Source organism: Solanum tuberosum, unplaced genomic scaffold (genome assembly GCF_000226075.1).
Source record: "Solanum tuberosum cultivar DM 1-3 516 R44 unplaced genomic scaffold, SolTub_3.0 scf00207, whole genome shotgun sequence".
NCBI lineage: Eukaryota > Viridiplantae > Streptophyta > Magnoliopsida > Solanales > Solanaceae > Solanum > Solanum tuberosum.
In genome coordinates, this window is record NW_006239133.1 from 333,963 (window position 1) to 357,084 (window position 23,122).

Here is a 23,122-nt window from a genome sequence, read left to right on the forward strand (position 1 = left end):
AGCCACCACTGTCGCCGCCTCCGGCGAAATCCAAACCACCAACAAAGCCTCGTTCTCCTCTTCCCCTCTCCTCTTATCTCTCTCCCATTCCGAGACAACCACCATAAAGACCTACCTCTGTTCTCACAACAAGGTCGACAACAACAACAACAAAACCTTGCGGCTGCACTGCTCCAACCAGCGAGCTCCGGCGAAGCAAGCAAAATAGATCCTTTTAGATTATTTTTCAATGTTCTCCGACAAGCAAAACTCGAATATCGCTTGACAAGCTCCCGCTATCAATATTCATCTTTGTTTCTCACAATTCCATAAGAATTTGAAAGAATTGGGGGAAAAATTACCTTAGAGATCTTAAGAAATTGGGAGAGTATAGGAAAAAGTGGAAAGGAATTATAAAAAAATTAGAAAATAATAAATAATAAAATTAAATTGAATTTTTCACCTGTAAAACGCGTGAAGTTCACAGGCCAACACAGAATCTGGTTATGGCGTTTTAGGGGTGTAAATTATTACAGTTTTAAACAATTCAGGTGGGTGATAGGACTCCCGTAAAGTTGGAGTGTGTAGTTGGGATTTCGGGTATAGGTTGGGGGGTTTTTAGACCATTTTCTCTTAGAAAAAATAACAATTAAAGATTTCAACCTCTTAAAAAAATATATAGTACTGATTGTAAATTTAAACATGAACATGTTAATTTAATAAAAATATTTTTTTAATAATAGATATTTAAAATTATTTCTCTCTATAAAATAATTTTAATATTTGAAATATATTAATAGTTGTCTTTTTTTGTAATTTGACTCTCAGAAGCACTTTTTTTAAAAAGATTAGTCAAACACAATTTGCTTATGAAAAATATTTTTTCAAATGAATTGGCCAAACGTAAATTGTTTTTTCAAAAACACTTTTCTGAAAAGTCATTTTAAAAAAAAACTTATTTTTAATAACAATGTCAAATAGGCTCTAAATCTTAACATTAATTAATACGTATTCGTTAAATTATTTTCTAATACATAATACTAAAATCAATAAACCCGGAGAGTACCTTTTAGAGTAATAAATGAACTATGTTTATTTGAGTAATAAATGGAATTGACCTCTGAATTAGTGTCATATCCCCGAATTAGCAATTACTCTTATTTTTTTTTAGTTATCTCTAATTACTTCTCCATTTTGACAAATCAAGAAAGAACGAATTTCTCAATTAATTATTTTTAAAAAGATAGAAAATTGAAAATCTTAAGTTCTTAATTTATCCACTTCACAATTAATAAGGGTAAAATGGTAAACTCAATATGTCAATAATTATTTTCTTAATAGGTGTGTCATTTCAAAAGTGGACAAGTAATTAAGGATAGAGAGAGTAAAATAAAAAATTTCATCTCACGTGGAGTTTGGTATAAACATATATAATTCTAAGATTGCAAATTCCAAAATTGATAAGAGGGAGTTGTTTTAAGAATTGAATGAAAAGCATTATTTACTTTCAGTGGTAAGGTTGTGAGGTCGAGTCAATAAGGAAGCAAAATGATGGGAAAATAGGTGGAAGCTCCTAGAAAGGAGTAAACAAACAAAAATTAAAATATTTATCAAATGTGAGATAAAATATTATTTTATCCCAAATTTATTATCTCTTATGTTATATGAGACAGTATCAATCGGCCAAGATCTTGCATGTTCAAAAGAGGAAAAATGAAAATTTTGAAATGATTGTATAATCATATTAGGAGATATATGATTAGAAATGATCAAAGATATTCATAATTAGATAGGAATAATCCCTAGGTGGAAGATGAAGAAAAAGAAAAATTAATTATTTAAAGACGTAAAGAGGAATGCACAAATACCCCAATAAGAAAGTGCGAGTTATTGAGAAATGTAGAGTAGACCGAAGAAATGACATAGACAAACTACAATCAATAACATGGTTTTTCATCCATTTGTTTAAATTCAGTTTTTACAACGTCAAAAAGAATGATTGGTGGACGTAGACAAACTACAATCAATAACAATTGGTCTCTAACAATTGTGAGTTATATTTAACTAGTAAATTTGATCGCGCTTCTCATTTTAATTAATTTATTATTAATTTAAAAAATTGATTTACTACTTTAGTTTAATATAAATTATAATGCTGATCGTTTTGAAAATTCTTTAAATGTTATATATATTGTTATTTTTTAACATGTCAGCTTTCATATAAAGTGTGGTTTGCTGCAATATTAAAATTCTATTTGGAAGGAGAAAGAAAAAACTATTAGGCAAATAGATGAGTCAAATATATTAAAATGCTTGTAATTTGTGAATGATAGTGATTTATTCAACAAATTTCATATGTTAAACTTTTTTAAAATTCTTAATGCGCTTTTCAAGTTTGTTATAATTCTCTCTCAGATAGCAAAGTTACAGTATAATACAAAAAGACTATAGAGATGAATATGAATCTTTAAAATAAAATAATTAAGAAAAATAAATAAAAAGATTAATAAAATTGCCGGGCAAAGAAAAGTTTCACATCACTCTTATTTTGCCTAATTTTAATTATGTATAAATTATTTTGAATAAAAGAGATACCCATATTTTCCAAGGATGTCATTTATTTCGGAAACATGTACAAAATAATCCAAAATTCAATATGAAAGTAATATAATTATTCCTAAAATTCTAATAGGAAATTTAACCTAGAAAATAAAATTATTGTATTTCAATTCACATTATAACTACGTACTAACTTGCAACAAACTAATTAAAAAAAATCACAAAATTTGATTTATAGCTAATGTTAAAGTATTCTTCGAGTCTTATTTCAATTACACTATAACTACATACAAACCGCAACAATTTAAATTTAAAAAGAGTAACAAATTTTGATACATAGCTAATAATAATGTATCCTTTAAGCTTGTAAGAATTATCAAAATTCAATAAGAAGTCAATACAATTATTTCGAGAATTTATAATAAAACATTTGTCCCATAAAAAATAAAATTATTACATTTACATCTACATTATAACTATGTACAAACTTGCAACAAATAATAAAAAAATAAATTTGATATATCGGTAACAATAACTATTTTTCAAGCTTGAATTGTACATATACTTCTCACAAGTAAGGCCATACACCATTCTTCTTTGTTTCCTAATAACAAAATTTTTGCACAAGAATGATATATTAATAATGATGGCAAAAGCAAAAAAAGAAGAAGAAGAAGGAATTAAGAAGCTTTTTTTTCTGGAAAAAAAGCTTCAAATGAAGGAGTAAATTAGTAACTATAATGAAGATTTGAGAAGAAAACTATTGAATGAAAAAGGAAGAATGTTATGAAGTGAAAATGATTTTCATTAATATTTATAGTGATAAAAAAAATAAAAAACATAGCATATAAAAAATACTAACGGATTTGAGTGTAATTATAAATAAATGAGTATTATATGCATTAATTGTACCTAATTGAATGTTAAATTCTTTTTAATAATAATCATTAATACTATTTAACCCATTTCTAAAGCCCTTTTCTAATTCCTCTTTTACGTTATATTTTATTTTATTCCCATGATCTCATCTTTATTGTTATCTATTTATTTTCATAAATCCTTCAAGGTTAATGAAGGAATAACACAACGTGGGCTGCAATCAGATTCAATTGGGCCTTTACTGCAATTTTATGTTTAATTGAGTTTTATGAAGTTTTTATTAGTAGTCATTTAATTAGTAGCAGAAATGAAATAAAAATATAAAAAAAATGTCGAAAAAATGAGAAAAAAGATAAATCCAAATGACGGCCATAGAAAGGTGCCACATCACCTTTTCTATATCCAGCTTTATTATTATATAGATTATTTAGTCAATCTTGAGCCTGTTCATTTTCCTTCCAAGTAATTTTCGAATAAAATATTTTATAACACATTTATTTACAACTCAATATATTTTAACCCCCAAAATTCAGTCCTAACTCATCCAATTTTACCACTATTTTAGATTAGATAACAAGTAGTAGATAACATGTTCCATCAATATTAGTACGAAAGAAAGGTAGTTCAAGATTGCAATCTTTATTGATCACCTACACGAATGTATTGAAAGAGACGTTGTATTCCAACTAATTTTTTTTTTTGGTTGGGGTGGGGTGGGGGTGGGGTTCACTCGGTGTTAATAATCACATTAGAGTCTCAATTAGTTCGACTTCACATTATATACGATCTACTTCTTCGGTCTTATAGTAATTGTCCGCTTCTTCCCTTATATGCCCATTAAGAAATCATAAATACAAAGTATATTTACTAATTTTTCCCTAAAGAAACTTTTTTGAAACTTTATTAGCTTGTTTACATTTTCTAAAAGAATTAATTGTAACCATAAAATGAAAAAAATATAACTAATTCTACCTTGATTTTGTAAATTGATAATAAGTTAAGACGTTTATTTTTAATAATGTGGACAACTAATATGAAATAGTGAGAGTATTTAATAAGAAAATGTTCTCTAATACCAACAAGAGTTGTGGTGGAGTGATAAGTACTCCTTCATCCTTAACCAAGAGGTCTCGGGTTTGAGCTTGGGTATGGAGTCGCCTTTGGTAAGGAGCGCTTTACCCCCCAATGTGGGACTTCCCGGCGCGAATTCGGATTTAGTCAGGCTCCAATGTGGGTACGGAGTCGCCTTTGTTACCCTACCCCCAATGTGAAACTTCCCGGCGCGAATTCGAATTTAATCGGGATCTAATGTAGGTACCGGACACTGAATGGAAAACCAAAAAAAAGAAGAAAATATTCGCTAATGAATTTTTTTTCATAGAACTCAAACTTAAAACTACCGTTTAACACTCCCTCTATTTCACATTAAGTGAATTTTTAAGAATTTTCTTATTGATCAAAATATTTGAATTGTTCAAAGTTCAAGATAAATGTTTGAAAGTTTTCCAAATTTGCCCTTCTCTTTATTGAAGTTTTGCACTTTTTAGGAGATAAATTACCCTACTTTTAAGAATAACTTGAGAATAAACAAAAGGACAATAGTGAAAAATATACTATCTCCGTTTCTTTTTATATGTCATCCTTACTATAAATATTTGGTCCATCATACTCGTCATTTCATAAAATCAATGCATAAATTACAATATTCTTTCTATTTTACCCTTGTGAGTTATTAGCCTTGAAAATATATATTTGACTAACATAGAAAAACTAAATGAATAATTCATGTTCATTGGTCAAATTATTAATCAAATAATATTTCATATTCATTGATTGAAAAGTTGACTTCAAAAAAAATTAAATAAGGATAAAATAATAAACTTACTTAATTTCTTAATGCACGTGAAATAAAAAATGATGATATCTAAAAATGAACGAAAGGAATAATTTAAACTATATCTATAAATATTTTTCTTAATAGACGTGTATTGACTTATAATAAAGGGAGTAGATAGCAGAACTAGTCACTGCATATGTTTGCCTGAATGGTTTAACGCGTTGGCGCAAAATTAAAAAAATTAAATGTTACGCGCATTAAAAATTAAAGTTTCTGTTTACCATAAAGTTATAGAGGTAGCTTTCAATACAAATAATAGATTGATATTGCTTAAAAATAATAGGGTGTTCTATGTGGTGTTTTGCTTAAAGTTTCTGTTTACCATAAGTGTCTATTTATCCACATCAAAATTAGATGACATAAATATTTATAAAATCAAGTCAAAAGACATATTTATATATTATATTAAAATAATACGATAATAGGTTGTAATATAATACGTGGCTGCAAAAATATTAAAATTTTGTAATTTCAAATTTTTTATAATATTTCATGTATAGAAGAGTTTAGTGAAATTACTTTTAAATTAAAAAAACCTCATCATTCTTTTTTAAATCAAAAAGATGATTCCCTATCTTGGGCGGTGGTTGTTGGCTCCTGTCGTTTGTTTGTCCGAGGTTATTGTCTGAGCATTTCCTCTAAGAAATGTATTACTCCCTCGGATTCAATTTATTTGACATTTTTTATTTTTTAAAAATTAAACAGTTTAAGTTTGATTGAAAATTTACGCATGAAATTTTCAATTCTTCAATTTTTTTTTTATATTTATAAACTGCTTAAAAAATACTATAAGTCATAATAATTGATAATTCGAAATGTTTAAAAGATCTATGAAAATTTTACGATCAAAAATAGATTTGTTTGAATCTCAAAATTCAAAAAGTGTCACATAAAATAGAACAAAGGGAATACTATATTATAACGGTTATAAAATTAAGTTCCTAACAATATAACTAAAAAGAATAGAAAAGAAGATAAAATGCATAGAAGAAAGCAGATAATTTTTCTTCTATTCAAGTGTATTTTATAATAGTGGATTGAAAAATCACTTCAAGAATCACAATATTAAATGTCCAAATTAGATATATCGTTATCTAAAATAATTCATATCACCTCGAAAATATATATATAACTAATTCATGAATTAAATCAAATAAACAATCTACTAACTCAATGAATTTATAACCATACACTATTTATGATCATATTTTTATGTTAAATTTCTTTTTTATGCGTGTGAACTAAAACAAATCTCCATACTAAATTAAATTACAATGTCTATAATTTGATCTTCTCATCAATGATCGGCAAGAAGGTAAAAACTATTTTTCAACTTTTTATAATGTCTTCCACTTTAGGTATATTTCTATAACATCTTTACTAAGACAATAATAATGCCATTCAATTTATGTGTGACATAAATCTATTCACATTAAGTTTATTTTTAAAAAAATTGTTTAATCTATTTTATTTATCACAAAAATATAAAAAAATAATTTAATATATCAAAACGTAATTTAAATTTATAATTTTAAATAGAGTAAATTTTAGGAATAACAATGATAAAAATCATATTAGCGCTCTATAGCTACAGTTTTGCTCTTTGCGCTCTTCATAGTCAAATTATGTTTGTTATGGAGTATCTGATTTGTATAAATCGTGGCAATTGGTATAAATCAGGCGCTAATTCATCTGTGTCTATGAACATTGCGTTTGTATATGTATATGTTTTCTGTGTTAGGATAGAGTGGCGAGCGAGATTGGGAGAAAGATGAGATATGTGAATTGTATATGTATATCAGTTAGATAATTGTATATATGTAACTACTATATGTATATGTATCAATGATTGTATTTGTATATCTGCATAAAATTTGAATTCGTATACAATTGAATCGTGTTAAAACATTTGTATTTGTATATCAAATCTCTCTCTCTTGCTTTATACAAACACAAATTATAATTGTATTCAATATAATTTGTGTTGGTATAAAGTGAGAGAGAGAAAGGAAATAAGAACTGGGCAAGAGAAGATTTGTATTTATATAATTATAAGTATATAGGCTGGAGAGATATGTATTTGTATTTATATACACTCTCTCTTGCTTTATACAAACACAAACACAAATTATGCATTTGTGTTTGTATAAAGTGAGAGAGGCGAAGAAGAGATGACTGACAAGAATTTTGCTGCGAAATGGGATTAAATGAAATGACAACTATTTTAATAGATTCTGACCCAACAAAAAATCATACTCCCTCTGTCCCATTTTATATGTCATCCCTTTCTATAAATAGTTGGTCCATAATACTTGTTATTTCATAAAATCAATGCATAAATTACCATATTGTTCCTTTTTTACCCCTGTGAGTTATTAGCCTTAAAAATATACATTTGACCAACTTAGAAAAGCTAAGTAAATGATTCATGCTCATTGGTTAAATTAATTAATCAAAATAATTTAATTCATATTCATTGATTGAATACTTGAGTTCCAAAAAAAATGAAATAAGGGTAGAAAGATAAATTTACATCATTTCTTAATTCAAGTACAAAATAAAAAAGTGACATATAAAATGAGATGGAGGGAGTAACAAATTAGTTCGAAATAAAATAACAGAAGTGAAAAAGCCACGGAATAAACTCGAAAAGGAAATAAAAGAAAGAGGGGCATTTGTGGAATTGGTTAATGAGGTGTGTGTTAATAAGAGCATATAACGTTTATTGGGTGAAAGTGTCTGATGACAGCAAGTTTCGCCCCTGCCAAAGGAAGGCCGGTCCCCGTCTCTGCTTCTTTTCCGTTCACTCTCAGGCCCGGCCATTTTTTCCGTCATTAATCTTCCTCACAGAAACCCTTATTAATTCTCTCACAAACCAAACTGAAATCTTTTTTTCACATTCTCATAGAAAAAAAAGGAGAGGTGGCTGTTTTGTTGTTGTTATCATTCACATTCACCTCATTGTTATCAAAAATCTAAACTTTTGTTTTGTTTGGCCAAAAGGGGGGAGAAAAATTGTGTTGGGTTCTTGTGAGAGGACGGAAAGCAAGAATCTTGGGTCGTTTTTGGTTAGTTTTTTTTTTGTTTTTTGGTTGTTTATTAATCTTCTTAAGTTTGTAATCATGTGTCAAAAAGTTTTGATTTTTCGTGTGTTTTCTTGATTATGGGAGACTGTTTTCGAACCCCATGATACTGGAATAAGCAAATTTTGAATTCATAGAAGAGAAAAAATAAAAAAAAATAGATGGGCCTCTGTTCTTGATTCTGATTTGTTTAATACATGATTTATGTATAAGACTATATTTTCAACGTCAATGGCGTAGCTGTTTCATGTTCTCATTGTTTTATTCTTTGTAACTCTGGGCTTAAACAGAGTAATTTCTTTTTGATGACCCTGGTGTCGAATCAGCTTGCACATAACTCGACTAATTCTAGAGGGTATCTGACTTGGACAGGGGAAGAAATTACCTCAAGAAGTTTATTTTATGATTCTCTTCTTTTTGTTATGAGGGGTTTTACGAAAAACAGGGAAATGTCTATCTGCATGTCTCTGGCATCATAGCATACTGTTTCTGGATAAGTTTTGTTGTAACCTTGATGTTTCTTCAATTACTTTGTGGTGAGTATAGATATATTTTTGTACTTATTTTGTAGATATTGTCATTGAATTTGTAGGTTAACACAAAAGTACAGGCTGGTAGAGTGAAAGTGCACCATCATTGTGGCTGGCAAAAGGTGCCTTGATAATAAAGTGAAAGGTGCTGACTGCCAGAGGAGAACCAGAATTTGGATTTTCAGGTTCAACCTTTAAGTTCTTACTCTTGAAAGCGAGTTCAAAATTTTATAGTATTTCCTGTAATTCTACTGATTTTTCACATATATTTATGCTGTGTATTGAAATTACTGGTTCAGTCTGAGAACAAGGCTCCGTCCCCTTCTGCTGACTGCTGGTTAAACTAAGTTATGAGTAGTTTTGTCTTATTATGAGAAATACCATAATAGGAGAAGTTGTCACTCTTATACTTAAAACCTATCTTCCCTGGTTAATATCATCATACATGTTCTCACTACGTATCTATTCTTGCCGAAAGATCAGGTTACAAGTAACATTTGGAGGGAAACATGGCTAGCAGTGAAGATATTATTCTGTCAGCTGTGCTCAATCTTCTATCTGCATTTGCATTTCTTGTGGCCTTTGCTATTCTACGACTCCAACCAATCAACGACAGAGTGTACTTTTCAAAATGGTATCTGAAGGGTATACGAGCAAGTCCGAGAAGTTCTGGAACATTTGTGAAAAAATTTGTCAACTTGGACTGCAGAACATACATAAGGTTCTTGAATTGGATGCCTGCAGCTCTAAGAATGCCAGAACCAGAGCTTATCGGTCATGCTGGTCTTGATTCTGCCGTGTATATACGGATATACCTTCTTGGGTAAGTTCACAACATTTGCAATATTCTTTGTCTATTTCACTTAAAAGGCTATAGTTTTTACTGATAACGAAATGCTTTCGGTTATGCTTCCTTCATTGTCACTTGGAACTTTTAAGGGATAAGTGGGCAGAAAAGTTGATTTACGTTATTGTTGTCTTTTTATGTATCAGCGCTAATTTCAGTATTATCAATGCAGCTTGAAAATCTTCGTTCCTCTTGCACTACTTTCTTTTGCGGTTTTAGTGCCTGTCAATTGGTCTGGGAAATCATTAGAGCAAACTGAGGGCCTAACATTCAGCACTATTGATAAACTTTCGATATCCAATGTGCCGGATGCATCAAAGAAGTGAGGATTGACTTTTTCCCTTTCTGTATTGGTTTCTCGTGTTGACATTGTTGTAAAAAAGCTACTTGCTTCTATTCAACCATTTTACAAATTGAGTTTCTTGTGTAAAATGTTCATCATAAATATTAATTTGGTAAAGAAACTGCACGTCACAAACCATAATTATATCTTAAATAAAATTCTATTATCAAGGTTTCAAAAAAATATTCACACATATCTGTATGTTTTGCGAAAAATGTTAATGGAACATATATTCATCTCAGGTTTTATGGCACCACATTGATGAATTTTCTTGTTTCTTCACTTTTGTTGCATAGTGAAATAGTAATATATAAAATAGCACCTCGTTTGGTACTCTTGTCAGGCTTAGCTGCTGCAGTTTCCTTTGTTTAGTGGTTTATAAAGGGATTACACTTACTAACTAAAGTCTTCTAATTTTTTTTTCAGGTTTTGGGCACACCTGGTAATGGCTTACGTAGTCACATTTTGGACCTGCTATATACTTTACAAAGAATATCATATAATAACAACCATGAGGCTTCAGTTTCTGGCCTCTGAAAATCGTCGGCCTGATCAGTTCACTGTAGGTGCATGACATAATTCATTGAAATGTTGAGTGTTCGGTGTAAACTGTTTGGTTAGTTTACCAGTGCTGTTCTCTTATAGGTCCTTGTGAGAAATGTCCCTCCAGATCCAGATGAATCAGTGTGCGAGCATGTCGAACATTTCTTTTGCGTGAATCATCCAGATCATTATCTAACACACCAGGTCTCTGTCCATTTGAATATCAAGAATGATGTATTTCAGAATTCAGACAATGACAGGGAAATAAACAGATACTGTTTATTATCATGTCTCTTCCCTTCTTAGATGACATAGTTTTGTTATGTCCTATCTAGCCTAGTTATGCTGAGATGTATAGGGATTTATCCATTTCTCATTCTTACATGTCCTGGCAGTTTTTGGTCACTGCAATTGATCAACCTTATACTTATTCAACTTGTAGGTTGTTTACAATGCAAATAATTTAGCTAAATTGGTGGAAAAGAAGAAGAGCTACAAAAATTGGCTCACATACTACCAAACTAAGTATGAGAGGAACCCTAAGATTAAGCCAAAAACGAAGGTACTTTTTTTTTCTTGACCTTGTTACCTTTCTAAACACCAAAGCATTGTTTATTTTCATTTCCTGTTTGTTTTTTTGTTAAGTTAAGTGAGTCAATCATACATAACGAATCTCATGTTCAGTCATGTATAGACAGGGGTTTGGGGCCTTTGGGGAAAAACTGTGGATGCCATCGACTATTATACCACAGAAATTGAGAAGTTGAGTAAAGAAGTAAGTGTCTCTGACTGTTGTATCTTATTTCTCTTTGTTCTTTATGAATTCATCTGAATAAGTACTTTTTGTTCTTGAAGTATTTCTGCTCTTCCATCTACATGCACCACTGTTTTAAAGTTTTTCATGGGTTGGGTTATACTTCCCAATCGATTCATTCTGTGTTACTGCCGTAACTAATTCATATTTACAAATCACACTTCTTTCTTTCCCATCAAATGAGCTACATGTTGGAAACCCAAATTGATTTTGAACACTGGAGGTTTGTTAAGAAATAAGCAATAAGCATTGTAGTTATGGCATACATGATCAAATCTGGAAAGATAAACGAGTCATTGAGGACTATTTAACAGGTACATACAAACCTTCAGCAGGGCCAAATATTTAATTGGAGTACATGCTCATATGTAAAAATGTGACCTTTCAGATTTTTCCATATTTTAAGCACCATCTTGAAAAAAACACGTGTTTCAACTAGCTCTTTTGAACTTAGAGCAAAGAAGATGCATGTATATGGGCAATGCGTAGTTATATTGATGTAGTACTTCGGGTAATTTAATCTACATTCAGGGAATCCAAAATAAATCAAGAGATTTCTCCTGACAGACTTGCATGAATTGGGCCAAATGTTTATTCTCGCTAATATTTGTTGTTAGCTAGCATGCGAGAAAATATTTTCAGCTTCTTTTGATGTCTCTTGTAAATATGATGATTCTTGGATTTAAAGTTGAGAAAAACATCACATAACCTGTGGTAGTATTGGTAATTTTATTTGCTGCATCTAATTTTGTATGTTAGCTTGTACAAGGTGATTGTAGACCAATTTACGTTGAAATAAGACATAGGTTCCCGTCTTTACTTTACCAGTAGGTAAACTTTCTCTAAAAACTTGCTAAGCTTGTCAAAGACTGGTTTTAATTTAATATACATTATATCATGAATGTCTCTGCAAAATAAGATGATTTGCCAATATCAAGAGATTATGGGCAACCAATTAGCAACACTAGGTAATTTTGCTAATGGAAAAGGCTTGATGTTTTTAGCAATTAATATTTGGATTTCCTGTTGCATAATGGTAGTCGACTTACCCTTTGATGTAGGAAACTATAGAAAGAGAAAAGGTAATGAGTGATCCCAAAGCAATAGTTCCTGCAGCATTCGTTTCATTCAAATCTCGTTGGGGAGCAGCTGTCTGTGCTCAAACACAACAATCAAGTAACCCAACCATTTGGTTGACACAATGGGCTCCTGAACCACGCGACGTCTATTGGAATAATCTTTCAATACCATTTGTTGAACTCAATGTCCGCAAACTGCTAATGACTGTTGCTTTCTTCTTTCTTACATTCTTTTTTATGATCCCTATTGCATTTGTTCAATCTTTGGCAAGCATTGATGGTATAGAGAATAAACTTCCCGTCTTAAGGCCATTGATACAAATGTAAGTGCTTGTCTTACTTAATGATTTTTTCACTTACAAAAAAAAAAGTGATCTTATGCTGTTAAGTTAGTAAAATGTGTGCTAGTGTTTATACATAAAAGAAAAAAAATGAAACAAAGAAATTTCGGAAATGCTGTTGTATTGATGGATGATTATACCATAAGAATATTTCTACCCATTCCATATAAGCGTTCAGGTTACCAGATGCACTGAACTAGAGGTCTATGTATATACTTTTATACTCTTTTCAGTAGTCTCCCATTCTCTCTTTTGTGCTTTCAAAATCTTTTCCTGGGGAAGGTAAGCAGTTTAGCTGACTTATCTAGAAAGACAAAGACACCCACAAAATTAGCATCAAACTTCTATATTTGCACTTGAGGACGTCTTTAGATATATTACTTGAGGATATTATGTATTTAAGAAATCAATAATTGAGGTTCTTACTTCTGGACATTTCTGTTACAGGGAAGTTGTCAAATCCTTTATCCAAGGTGTTCTTCCTGGGATTATATTGAAGATCTTTCTGGTTCTTCTTCCTATGATTCTAATGGCCATGTCAAAAATAGAAGGCTATACATCACTTTCATCTTTGGACAGAAGATCAGCAACTAAATATCATTTTTTTATCCTTGTCAACGTGTTCTTGGGAAGTATCATCACTGGAGCAGCCTTTGAGCAGCTTCAGAGATTCGTGGATGAGCCTCCATCGGAGTGAGTTCCTACTGCTCATCTAAATGGAAGCCATGAAATGTTGACGGATCTTACCGTTGGACTGCTAGAAAGAAACCAAAAAATTATATGAAGTGGGAATATCAGGAATAGTAGGATATAATAGGAGCTTGCCTAATGCAGTGAGGGAGCCCGGATCTAGTCTTTATGATTCAACCAAAGGGCGTATAATTTATCAACTCCACAACAAAGATTTGAAGGAATAGGTTTTCAACTTCACCATTCCTAAAAGATAAAACAAGAAAAGAGGAAAGAAGATTATATTCGCATTATCCAGTGATAAACATGTCACCTCCTATGATTATTTATTTCTTGGTTCAGAGATGGAGCTATCTGAAAAATTAACCTCTTCGCATTAGGATCTCACTGTTATCTAGAATTGCTTCTGTCGAATGTTCCATATTGACATATACTACATTAATTTGAACCTGATCCCTGCTTGTGACCGATCTATTATAGGGGGCATTAAAACATAGATGGGGATATTTTGATTCTTTAGTTATACTTTTTTAATAATATTTCCCCTCAAAGTGTAGTTTTCATTATACGATGTTCAGCGAACACTGCAACTGCAGATGCATTACATTGACCGATCTATTATAGGGCTACATTATGTGAGTTGAAGTATATGAGGCATCAAGAGTTTGGATTATTTAAGTGACTTTAGATTATTGAAAGGAGTCTGAACTTGTTTATAGGAAATTCCTTATTAAATACTTCTCTGTGTTTGATATGAAAGGATTTCTTAGTTTAAAGGTTATATATTCTATAAGCATTTCTTCTTCTGTCTTGATCATATGCACCAGTTTGTTTAACCTTTTCCTTTATGTTCAGAATTCCAAAAACAGTTGGTGTAGCTATGCCGTTGAAGGCTACTTTCTTCATTACCTACATAATGGTTGATGGTTGGGCTGGAATTGCTGCAGAGATTCTTAGATTGGTTCCTTTCGTTATGTTTCATCTTAAGAATACTTTTCTGGTAAAGACAGATCAGGATAGAGAGCAGGCTACAGATCCCGGTTCGCTAAATTTCTCTGTATCAGAACCTCGCATACAACTGTACTTCCTACTAGGCCTTGTGTACTCAGTGGTCACACCTATACTCCTGCCTTTCATCATTGTCTTCTTCGCGTTCTCTTATATGGTTTTTCGCCATCAGGTATGTTCACTATTCCTTTTGTAACAGATATTAGATATTTTGTCGAGAAGGTACCTACGAGATGTGTGATAAATGCATAATAGCAATGAACCTAAAAAAATCTAGTGTTCTCCAAAAATTACATTTCGGTATGTGGATCGCCAATGAAGCAAATATAGAATGTGTAGTTTGTATTTTCAGTGTGCAACAAGCCAACAACATTCTTTCTGAACAATTGAACCTTCTCTTTAACTTTTTTTTTTTTTATACACTTTATTCCTGCTTCATATTTGTGGAAAAACACTTTCTTCAGTTAAAGAGATGACATCCCTTTACTTATCCATGTCTAATAACACATTATTTGATTAAACAAACCCAGTTAACTACTGCTGGAACTATTTTACTGAAATTAGCAGATTTATTTCAAAAAAACTGAACAAATAGCAGATGTAAGAAGTGTGAAGAATCCAACTTCTCCTCATCCCACCGGATTGGGACTCAACACCTTGCCTCATGACCAAGGCTGGACACTTGGAGCGTGGACAATTTAAAATGGGGCCCAACATCAGTAAATAATAAAATGGACATGACTCTGATATCATGTCAAAGAATCCAAACTCTCCTCATCCACACAATTCAACAATATTTATCTCCTATTTTCTCACATGGACCTTGGGCCTACTTCAGCCCAAAAACTAGTACATGAAGGGAGGATTGACCAAAGACCATATAAGGAGACCAAGGACCTCTAATCCCACCGATGTGTAACTTTAACGCCCCCGCACGCCCAAGACTGGACATTTGGAGCATGGACAATATAAGACAGGAGGCCAACATCATAAACAATAAATTGGGATGAGCTTGACTAGAAATGGATCTTGGGCCTAACTCAACCCCAAAAGCTAACTCATGAGGAGGGGAGGTTTGCCTAAGACCATATAAGTAGACCAAAGATCTCTAATCCCACTGATGTGGGACTTTAACAAGTACCTTCTAAAATAATAGCAGGTTTACAGAGAGAGAAATGAAAGGATTACTATAATGCAAAAAAAAAGAAGAAGAAAAAACCAACTACTATTATACATTTAGGCACAAGAATAAGCAGTAATTCATCACCATATACAAATATATGGTACTTTAATTGCTACTCAGCTCTGCAAGTCACCCGTTAGAAGTTACATGATGTTTTCCCCCACTTATCTTGTGCTACTTTGCCTTGCTTTCCCTTCAGGACAGCTTGAAATTATCAGCTCCTTTATCCATTGTATGCAACTTGAAATTATCAGCTCTTTTATCCATTTCATACAACTTGATTATTTAGATGGTGCAATTTAGTAGGGGTCTTGAACTTCAACATTTAATATTTGCTGTTTCTGCTCCCTAGATATCCATCAAATGGCCAGATACTGAAAATTTGCTCTTTCCTCTAGATCATTAATGTGTACGATCAGAAGTATGAGAGCGGCGCATCATTTTGGCCAGATGTGCATCGTCGTATACTTACAGGTTTGGTGATATCCCAGCTTCTATTGCTGGGTTTGTTGAGCACCAAAAATATTTCCAAATCAACACCTGTAATGATTGCACTTCCAGTTTTGACAATCTGGTTCCATATATTTTGCAAGGGCCGATATGAGTCGGCATTTGTGAAATTCCCCTTGCAGGTTAGTGTTTCATTACCTACTGCAACACGTTGTAAGCCAGGACTACAAGTTAGTAAATCAGAACGAAAAATTCATATATTCTAGAAAATTTGTTCGTTTATTATACTGCCACCGTGCTGGTTCAAGTGCTAATAGGAAGGAATTCAATCTTTACACATACTTTTTACATCTTCCTCTATCTAGAAATGCTATTGACCATGTTTGTCAACTTAAGCTAAGATTGTTAAGTGTATGGTGCAGGATGCAATGGTGAAGGATACACTAGAACGGGCGACAGAACCAACTCTTAATCTTAAAGCATATCTCAAGGATGCTTATGTCCACCCAGTTTTTAAAGGTGTGGAGTTGGACAGACCGTCAGCAGTTGACGATGAGGAGAATAATCCACTTGTTCCTACGAAGAGATCACGTAGGAGTAGTAAGTCTCATTCTGAAGAAGGCGTTTGAGACATGGGCTGTAGAGTCAGTTTTGTCACCCAAAGGCAGATAGAAAGAACTTAAAAGGAAGTGTTACTATTCTTTATTCTGTTCTCCCCACTATATAGCTTGTATTGGGATTTCTGCAGTAGAACATGAAAGAATCAGAATGTACTGAATGCAGAACTCAAACACGCGATGATGATGATGATGATATCTCAGCTTCAGGCGCCTGTAAATGCTCGCGATATATAGGAGAAAGAAGGATTTTCTTTAACTTGTTCATACTATCTGATGTTTATGTGCAGAATCCAAATTAAAGGCTAAAATGTAAGTGTGAAACTATAGTGGTACTTAGCTTCAATATCTAAGCAATTAAAGTACAAAGTGACCAAAAGAAAGGTCCCTATAATAAGCTCCATAAACATATTAAATTGCGAAAACAAAGTTTTCGTACATCTATCATCTCAATATCGGACATCGGACTACACTGGTTATGTTGTCGTAAACATATTAACTTACGTCTTGCGAATCTTAATTCACAGCTCAATAATAGTAATTCTAAAGATATATCAACACATAATTTGAGTGACTTTATTGATGCAAAAATAAAGTAAAATAACTCCATTCTATAAAATTTCTTTAACTTTCTTAATTTTAAAAAAAACTTTATTTCATTAATTTTTAAATCTGAGTAACCACTTAAAAGAATTTACTCAAATAGCGCGTCTACCATTTGGGTGTGCTGAATGGGCAAGATCCAAAAATATAGTAGGAGGACGTTACACTTTTATTTATTTACCCTTGTTTTGATATTTTAAGTAATGTTTTTAATTTTTTTATATATATATATATATATATTTTTTTTTTTATTTTTTTAAGTAATGTACTTACCTCAAAATAGATAAAAACTATTTTGATTTGAGTGATTCAAATGGGGTCCACGATTCAAATATTTGACGTGAGATATCCGAATTGTTTTGATCAAGCAGAGAATTTAAGAAATAATGGAAGATTTTGTAATATTTGTTAAATTGTCTTATCAAAGTCATGTTAATAGTATTTTTAATTATTTTTTTTACAATAAAATATTAAGTAAGATTCAATAAATATAAAATGAGGATGATGCTATCAAATAAATGACATTTTTTTTTTGTGATGGACCAAACAAGAAATGGTCTTATAAATTGACAATAATGAAATACTTTTTTTTAAAATTGAAATTCATAATGTTATTTGATTTATAAATATATTGTGAGATATTTCACGGATCAAGAAGCAATTGGGCCCATTTGCCCAAACACCCACGTTCAACGGAAGAAATAAATAATTAATTGTACGATTTTTCGTGATTTTTATTTTTTATCCTTTAAATAAATTAATCTTTATTTTTGTCCTTAACTGAAACTTATGTTTAGTATAAATATAAATAATATAATACATAATAAGCTTTTTAATGACATAATACATAAACATTCATTTTAATTGGATCTTAATTATATATGCTCTTCAACTCTGGATATGCATAGATAGATACACTATTTTGTATAAAATTGAATAAATGTATACTTGCATTCTACCTGATAATTTGTGTCCTACCTATCTAAAATCAAATTAAAAGACATATTTTTTTAAAATTACGAGCGATATTACGTTATAAAAATATAAAATTTATATCTTGCAAAAATAAAAATAATTTGTCTAAAATCAAGAGGAAAAAAGGGATATGGAAATAACAGGAAAAGAACAAATAAATGGACCCATATTGGTACTGCTCTCAAATTCCTCACATTCTGTTTCTCTGACTGAATCCTTATGGGTATGCTTCCTCTTTCTCTCTCTACATTTTTTCATTTCTTCTTACTTTAATTTCTGCTTCAGACTAGATTTGGACTGATTTTTCATGGTAAACTACAATTTTTTTTAGAGTAAATTAGTCTATGTTAGTGTTTTGTTCACTCACATTTCTTAATAAAATCCTCAACTGGACTGTTATTGTGTAAATTCTTCTTTTCTTCCAATTTGATAATAGCTTCAAGTTGTGATAGACTGATACTATATGCTGTAACAATCAATTTTGATAATATTTGCTTAAAATGTTTGGTTGACAAAATAAAAAGTATTTCATCTGGTGCAGAACCAAAACCAATTCATCAATACTAGTAATAACCTTTTTGATGTTATGAATTTGACCCGATTGATAGGTGGTACTCACTCTGTTTCAATTTGTTTGTCTCGTTTTGAATTGACTCTGAGTTAAAGAAAATAAAGAAAGACATTTGAATCTTGTGGTTTTAAAGTACTAAAGATATGCAGAATGTATCAATAATTTTGTGATCTTAAATATGTCATGTGGAAATTTAGAATTAAGGAGTTGTAGAAAAAGAAGTAAAAACATTCTTTTTGAAATGGACTAAAAAGGAATTTAAGACGAACAAATTGAAACATGGGGGAGAGTATAAGTTGTTTACTTCAAGTATATTTGCCCTCCGTTAATAGTTTGAGTCTACTGTTTTTGAAGGTAGTGGGTGGACTTATATCATGGATCTGCCTATGATTCTTGCAATTTATTTCCACGTTCAATTCATTCATCTGTTGCTTCCATTATGGTGTTTTACTCTAGTTGTTCTGCCTGTTGAAGAATTCTCGCCAAGGCAGCTACCTCTTCCAACTCCTTTTGAGATATGTAGTGTTTGTTTTTGTATTTTTGCAGGACTTGATTAAGAATATGTGATCCACCAAGTTCTATATCTGACGCTGTCGTAACATTGTGTGCTGCTAATGGCAACTTCACCAATACAGTTGGCTGTGCATTCACGTTTGTTGAGCTATGGCAGTACTGAGTCAACCAAGTTGGTTCCTTCATCATCAGGTAACCGTGGAAAAATAGTATGCAGTCTAAGGAAGCTGGAATTGGAAGACATGAATTTCTCTGGCATAGGTCGAAATAATGATCAAGAAGCTCCTAGGAGAGCTCATCGACGAAAAGCACTATCAGCATCGAGAATTTCTCTTGTTCCATCTGCAAAAAGGGTTCCCACTTACCTTTTCAGGACAGATATTGGTGGTCAAGTGAAAGTCTTGGTGGAAAGGACAAATGGAAAGTACAAAGTGCTTGTAGAAGTTTTGCCATTGGAGCTCTCATATGCACATTCTGAGCTGGTTATGGTTTGGGGTCTTTTTAGATCTGATGCTTCATGCTTTATGCCTCTAGATCTAAATAGACGTGGAGCAGATGGAAAAAGTAGTACTGTTGAAACACCATTTGTGCAAGGACCTTCAGGCAAGGTCACCGTGGAGCTGGATTTTGAAGCAAGTTTAGCCCCCTTCTATATCTCCTTCTATATGAAGTCGCAACTAGTTTCTGACATGGAAAACTCAGAAATCAGAAGTCACAGGAACACAAATTTTGTTGTACCAGTTGGTCTCAGTTCAGGGCATCCTGCTCCATTGGGTATTTCCTTTCAGCCAGATGGATCTGTGAATTTTGCTCTCTTCTCACGCAGTGCAAGAAGTGTAGTTCTGTGCTTGTATGATGACATATCAGTTGAAAAACCTTCTTTAGAGATTGATCTAGATCCTTATATTAATCGATCAGGCGATATTTGGCATGCTGCTTTAGATTGTTCTTTGCCATTTAAGACTTATGGTTATAGATGTAAGGCGACTACTTCTGGGAAGGGAGAGCTGGTTCTTTTGGACCCATATGCTAAGGTGATAAGGCGTGTTATTCCTCGTCAGGGTGGGTCTGAGATACGTCCAAAATATCTTGGAGAACTATGCCTGGAACCTGGCTATGATTGGAGCGGTGATGTCCCCCCTAGCTTACCTATGGAGAAACTAATAATTTACCGCTTAAATGTGACTCAATTTACAAAGGACAAGTCCAGTAAGCTACCTGATGACCTTGCTGGAACTTTCTCTGGCATTAGCGAAAAATGGCACCATTTTAAAGATCTTGGTGTGAATGCAATGTTACTGGAGCCAATTTTCCCTTTTGATGAGCAGAAAGGACCCTATTTTCCGTGGCATTTCTTTTCACCTGGAAATATGTATGGACCTTCTGGTGACCCTCTTTCTGCCATTAAATCGATGAAGGATATGGTTAAGAAATTACATGCTAACGGGATAGAGGTTTTTCTTGAAGTTGTTTTCACTCACACTGCAGAGGATGCACCTTTGATGAATGTTGATAACTTTTCATATTGCATAAAAGGTGGTCAGTATCTGAATATTCAAAATGCATTGAATTGCAATTACCCCATAGTCCAACAAATGATTTTGGACTGTCTCCGCCACTGGGTAATTGAGTTTCATATTGATGGTTTTGTTTTTGTCAACGCTTCTTCCTTGTTGAGAGGGTTCAATGGAGAGATTCTATCTCGTCCTCCATTAGTTGAAGCTATTGCCTTTGATCCTATCCTTTCAAAGGTCAAGATGATTGCAGATAATTGGAATCCATTAACCAATGATTCGAAGGAAAATTTATTCCCTCACTGGAGGAGATGGGCAGAGATAAATATGAGATTTTGTGATGACATTCGAGACTTCTTGAGAGGCGAGGGTCTTCTAAGCAATCTAGCAACACGACTTTGTGGAAGTGGGGATATCTTCGCAGGTGGACGTGGTCCTGCATTCTCTTTTAATTATATTGCCAGAAATTCTGGACTCACACTTGTTGACCTAGTTAGCTTCAGTAGTAATGAAGTGGCTTCAGAGTTAAGTTGGAACTGTGGACAAGAAGGCGCTACGACCAATAACATTGTCCTAGAGAGACGACTTAAACAAGTTCGTAATTTTCTGTTCATATTGTTCATTTCTCTAGGTGTACCAGTACTTAACATGGGAGACGAGTGTGGTCAGTCTTCAGGAGGTTCCCCTGCATATGATGCTCGAAAATCTTTGGGTTGGAATACTTTAAAAACTGGTTTTGGGACTCAGATTGCCCAGTTTATTTCATTCTTGAGTAATTTAAGAATGAGAAGAAGTGATCTTCTTCAAAAGAGAACCTTCTTGAAGGAAGAAAACATCCAGTGGCATGGGAGTGACCAATCTCCTCCGAAATGGGATGGCCCGTCTAGCAAATTCTTGGCTATGACTTTGAAGGCCGATGCTGAAGTCAGCCAGACATTAGTCTCTGATATCGTAGGTGACCTGTTTGTTGCTTTCAATGGTGCTGGTGATTCAGAGATTGTTATCCTTCCGCCACCTCCAACAGATATGGTATGGCATCGTCTCGTTGACACAGCCCTCCCTTTCCCGGGGTTTTTCGATGAGAAGGGAACTCCAGTTGAAGATGAATTAGTTGCATATGAGATGAAGTCTCACAGCTGTTTGCTGTTTGAAGCTCAGAGACTAGCTGAAATAGATTCTAGCAAGAGAAAGAAACAGATTAGACTTTCTTCTAAGAGGCAATAGTTTGTAAAGCCCCTAAGTATGTATATATGTTTAAATAAGAGGCTTTTTTTTCTGAATAAATAAGAAGATTTTACTGAGAATACTTGTATCTAAACATTTTCTTTTGCAGCTTCAAATATCTTAAGAGTTCTTATGTAAAAGATGTAAAGATTAGTGCCATTGTAGCTTTGTCAGCTGCAAGTTTTGTTGACATGATTGTATCCTCTACTGCTGAATAGAGCACCCTCTGCATAGATTAGGCAGACATGCATTCCAGCCCGGCCCGTTTTAGTGGAGGGGCGTGCTATTTGTTTACATCCAGGGATTTAATGCCGATTGTGATGGAGATCAAATGATTGTTCATCTACCATTATCCTTGGAGGGAGGCTCAAGTAGAAAACCAAGGCCGCTTAAAATTGAAATGCCTCAAATTGAATAAGTGTTAGCTAGAGCAAGATTTCCTGGTACATACTCCCTCTGTTCCTAATTACTTGTCCACTTTTGAATTGACACACCTATTAAGAAAACCATGATTGACATAGTGAGTTTACCATTTTACTCCTATTAATTATGAAGTGAATGAATTAAAAACTTAAGATTTTTAAGAAGTTTTACTATTTTTCAAAGTAATTAATTGAGGGTATAAATAGGTAATTTTTTTTTGTCCTTTTTTGATCTGTCAAAATGGACAAGTAATTAGAGAAAGAGGGAGTAACAATTATATGTTCATCCACTGACTGTTACAGGACAATTTGCTACACCATTAAGAGGTCGTTTAGCTGAGTGTGTAAGAATAATATTGAATAGGACATATTAGTAATGCTAACATTAGTTAAACTGAAGTCATTTCTTATGCACGGTTTAATTTGATTTATTAAAAATAACACGCATTTGCATGAGT

General features: G+C 32.6%; 2 protein-coding genes across 4 annotated transcripts; both read left to right on the forward strand.

Moving 5' to 3' along the window:
• The first annotated feature begins 8,069 nt into the window (after nucleotides 1-8,069).
• Nucleotides 8,070-17,209, forward strand: LOC102581221 (CSC1-like protein At4g02900). Its single transcript, XM_006355813.2, has 13 exons — nucleotides 8,070-8,382; nucleotides 8,990-9,112; nucleotides 9,411-9,750; nucleotides 9,947-10,096; nucleotides 10,544-10,679; nucleotides 10,763-10,864; nucleotides 11,103-11,222; nucleotides 11,355-11,435; nucleotides 12,536-12,876; nucleotides 13,342-13,587; nucleotides 14,440-14,764; nucleotides 16,174-16,407; nucleotides 16,648-17,209. Exons 3-13 carry the CDS (start codon nucleotides 9,437-9,439, stop codon nucleotides 16,852-16,854), a joined length of 2,256 nt encoding a protein of 751 aa, XP_006355875.1. The 5' UTR covers nucleotides 8,070-8,382; nucleotides 8,990-9,112; nucleotides 9,411-9,436; the 3' UTR covers nucleotides 16,855-17,209.
• A 1,358-nt stretch (nucleotides 17,210-18,567) lies between these two features.
• LOC102577931 (isoamylase) lies at nucleotides 18,568-22,384 on the forward strand. 3 transcript variants are annotated; one of them, XM_006355814.2, is made up of 2 exons: nucleotides 18,568-18,643; nucleotides 19,538-22,384. In XM_006355814.2, the coding sequence occupies exon 2, from the start codon at nucleotides 19,606-19,608 to the stop codon at nucleotides 22,240-22,242; it is 2,637 nt and encodes an 878-aa protein (XP_006355876.1). In that variant the 5' UTR covers nucleotides 18,568-18,643; nucleotides 19,538-19,605; the 3' UTR covers nucleotides 22,243-22,384.
• The last annotated feature ends 738 nt before the right edge of the window (nucleotides 22,385-23,122 follow it).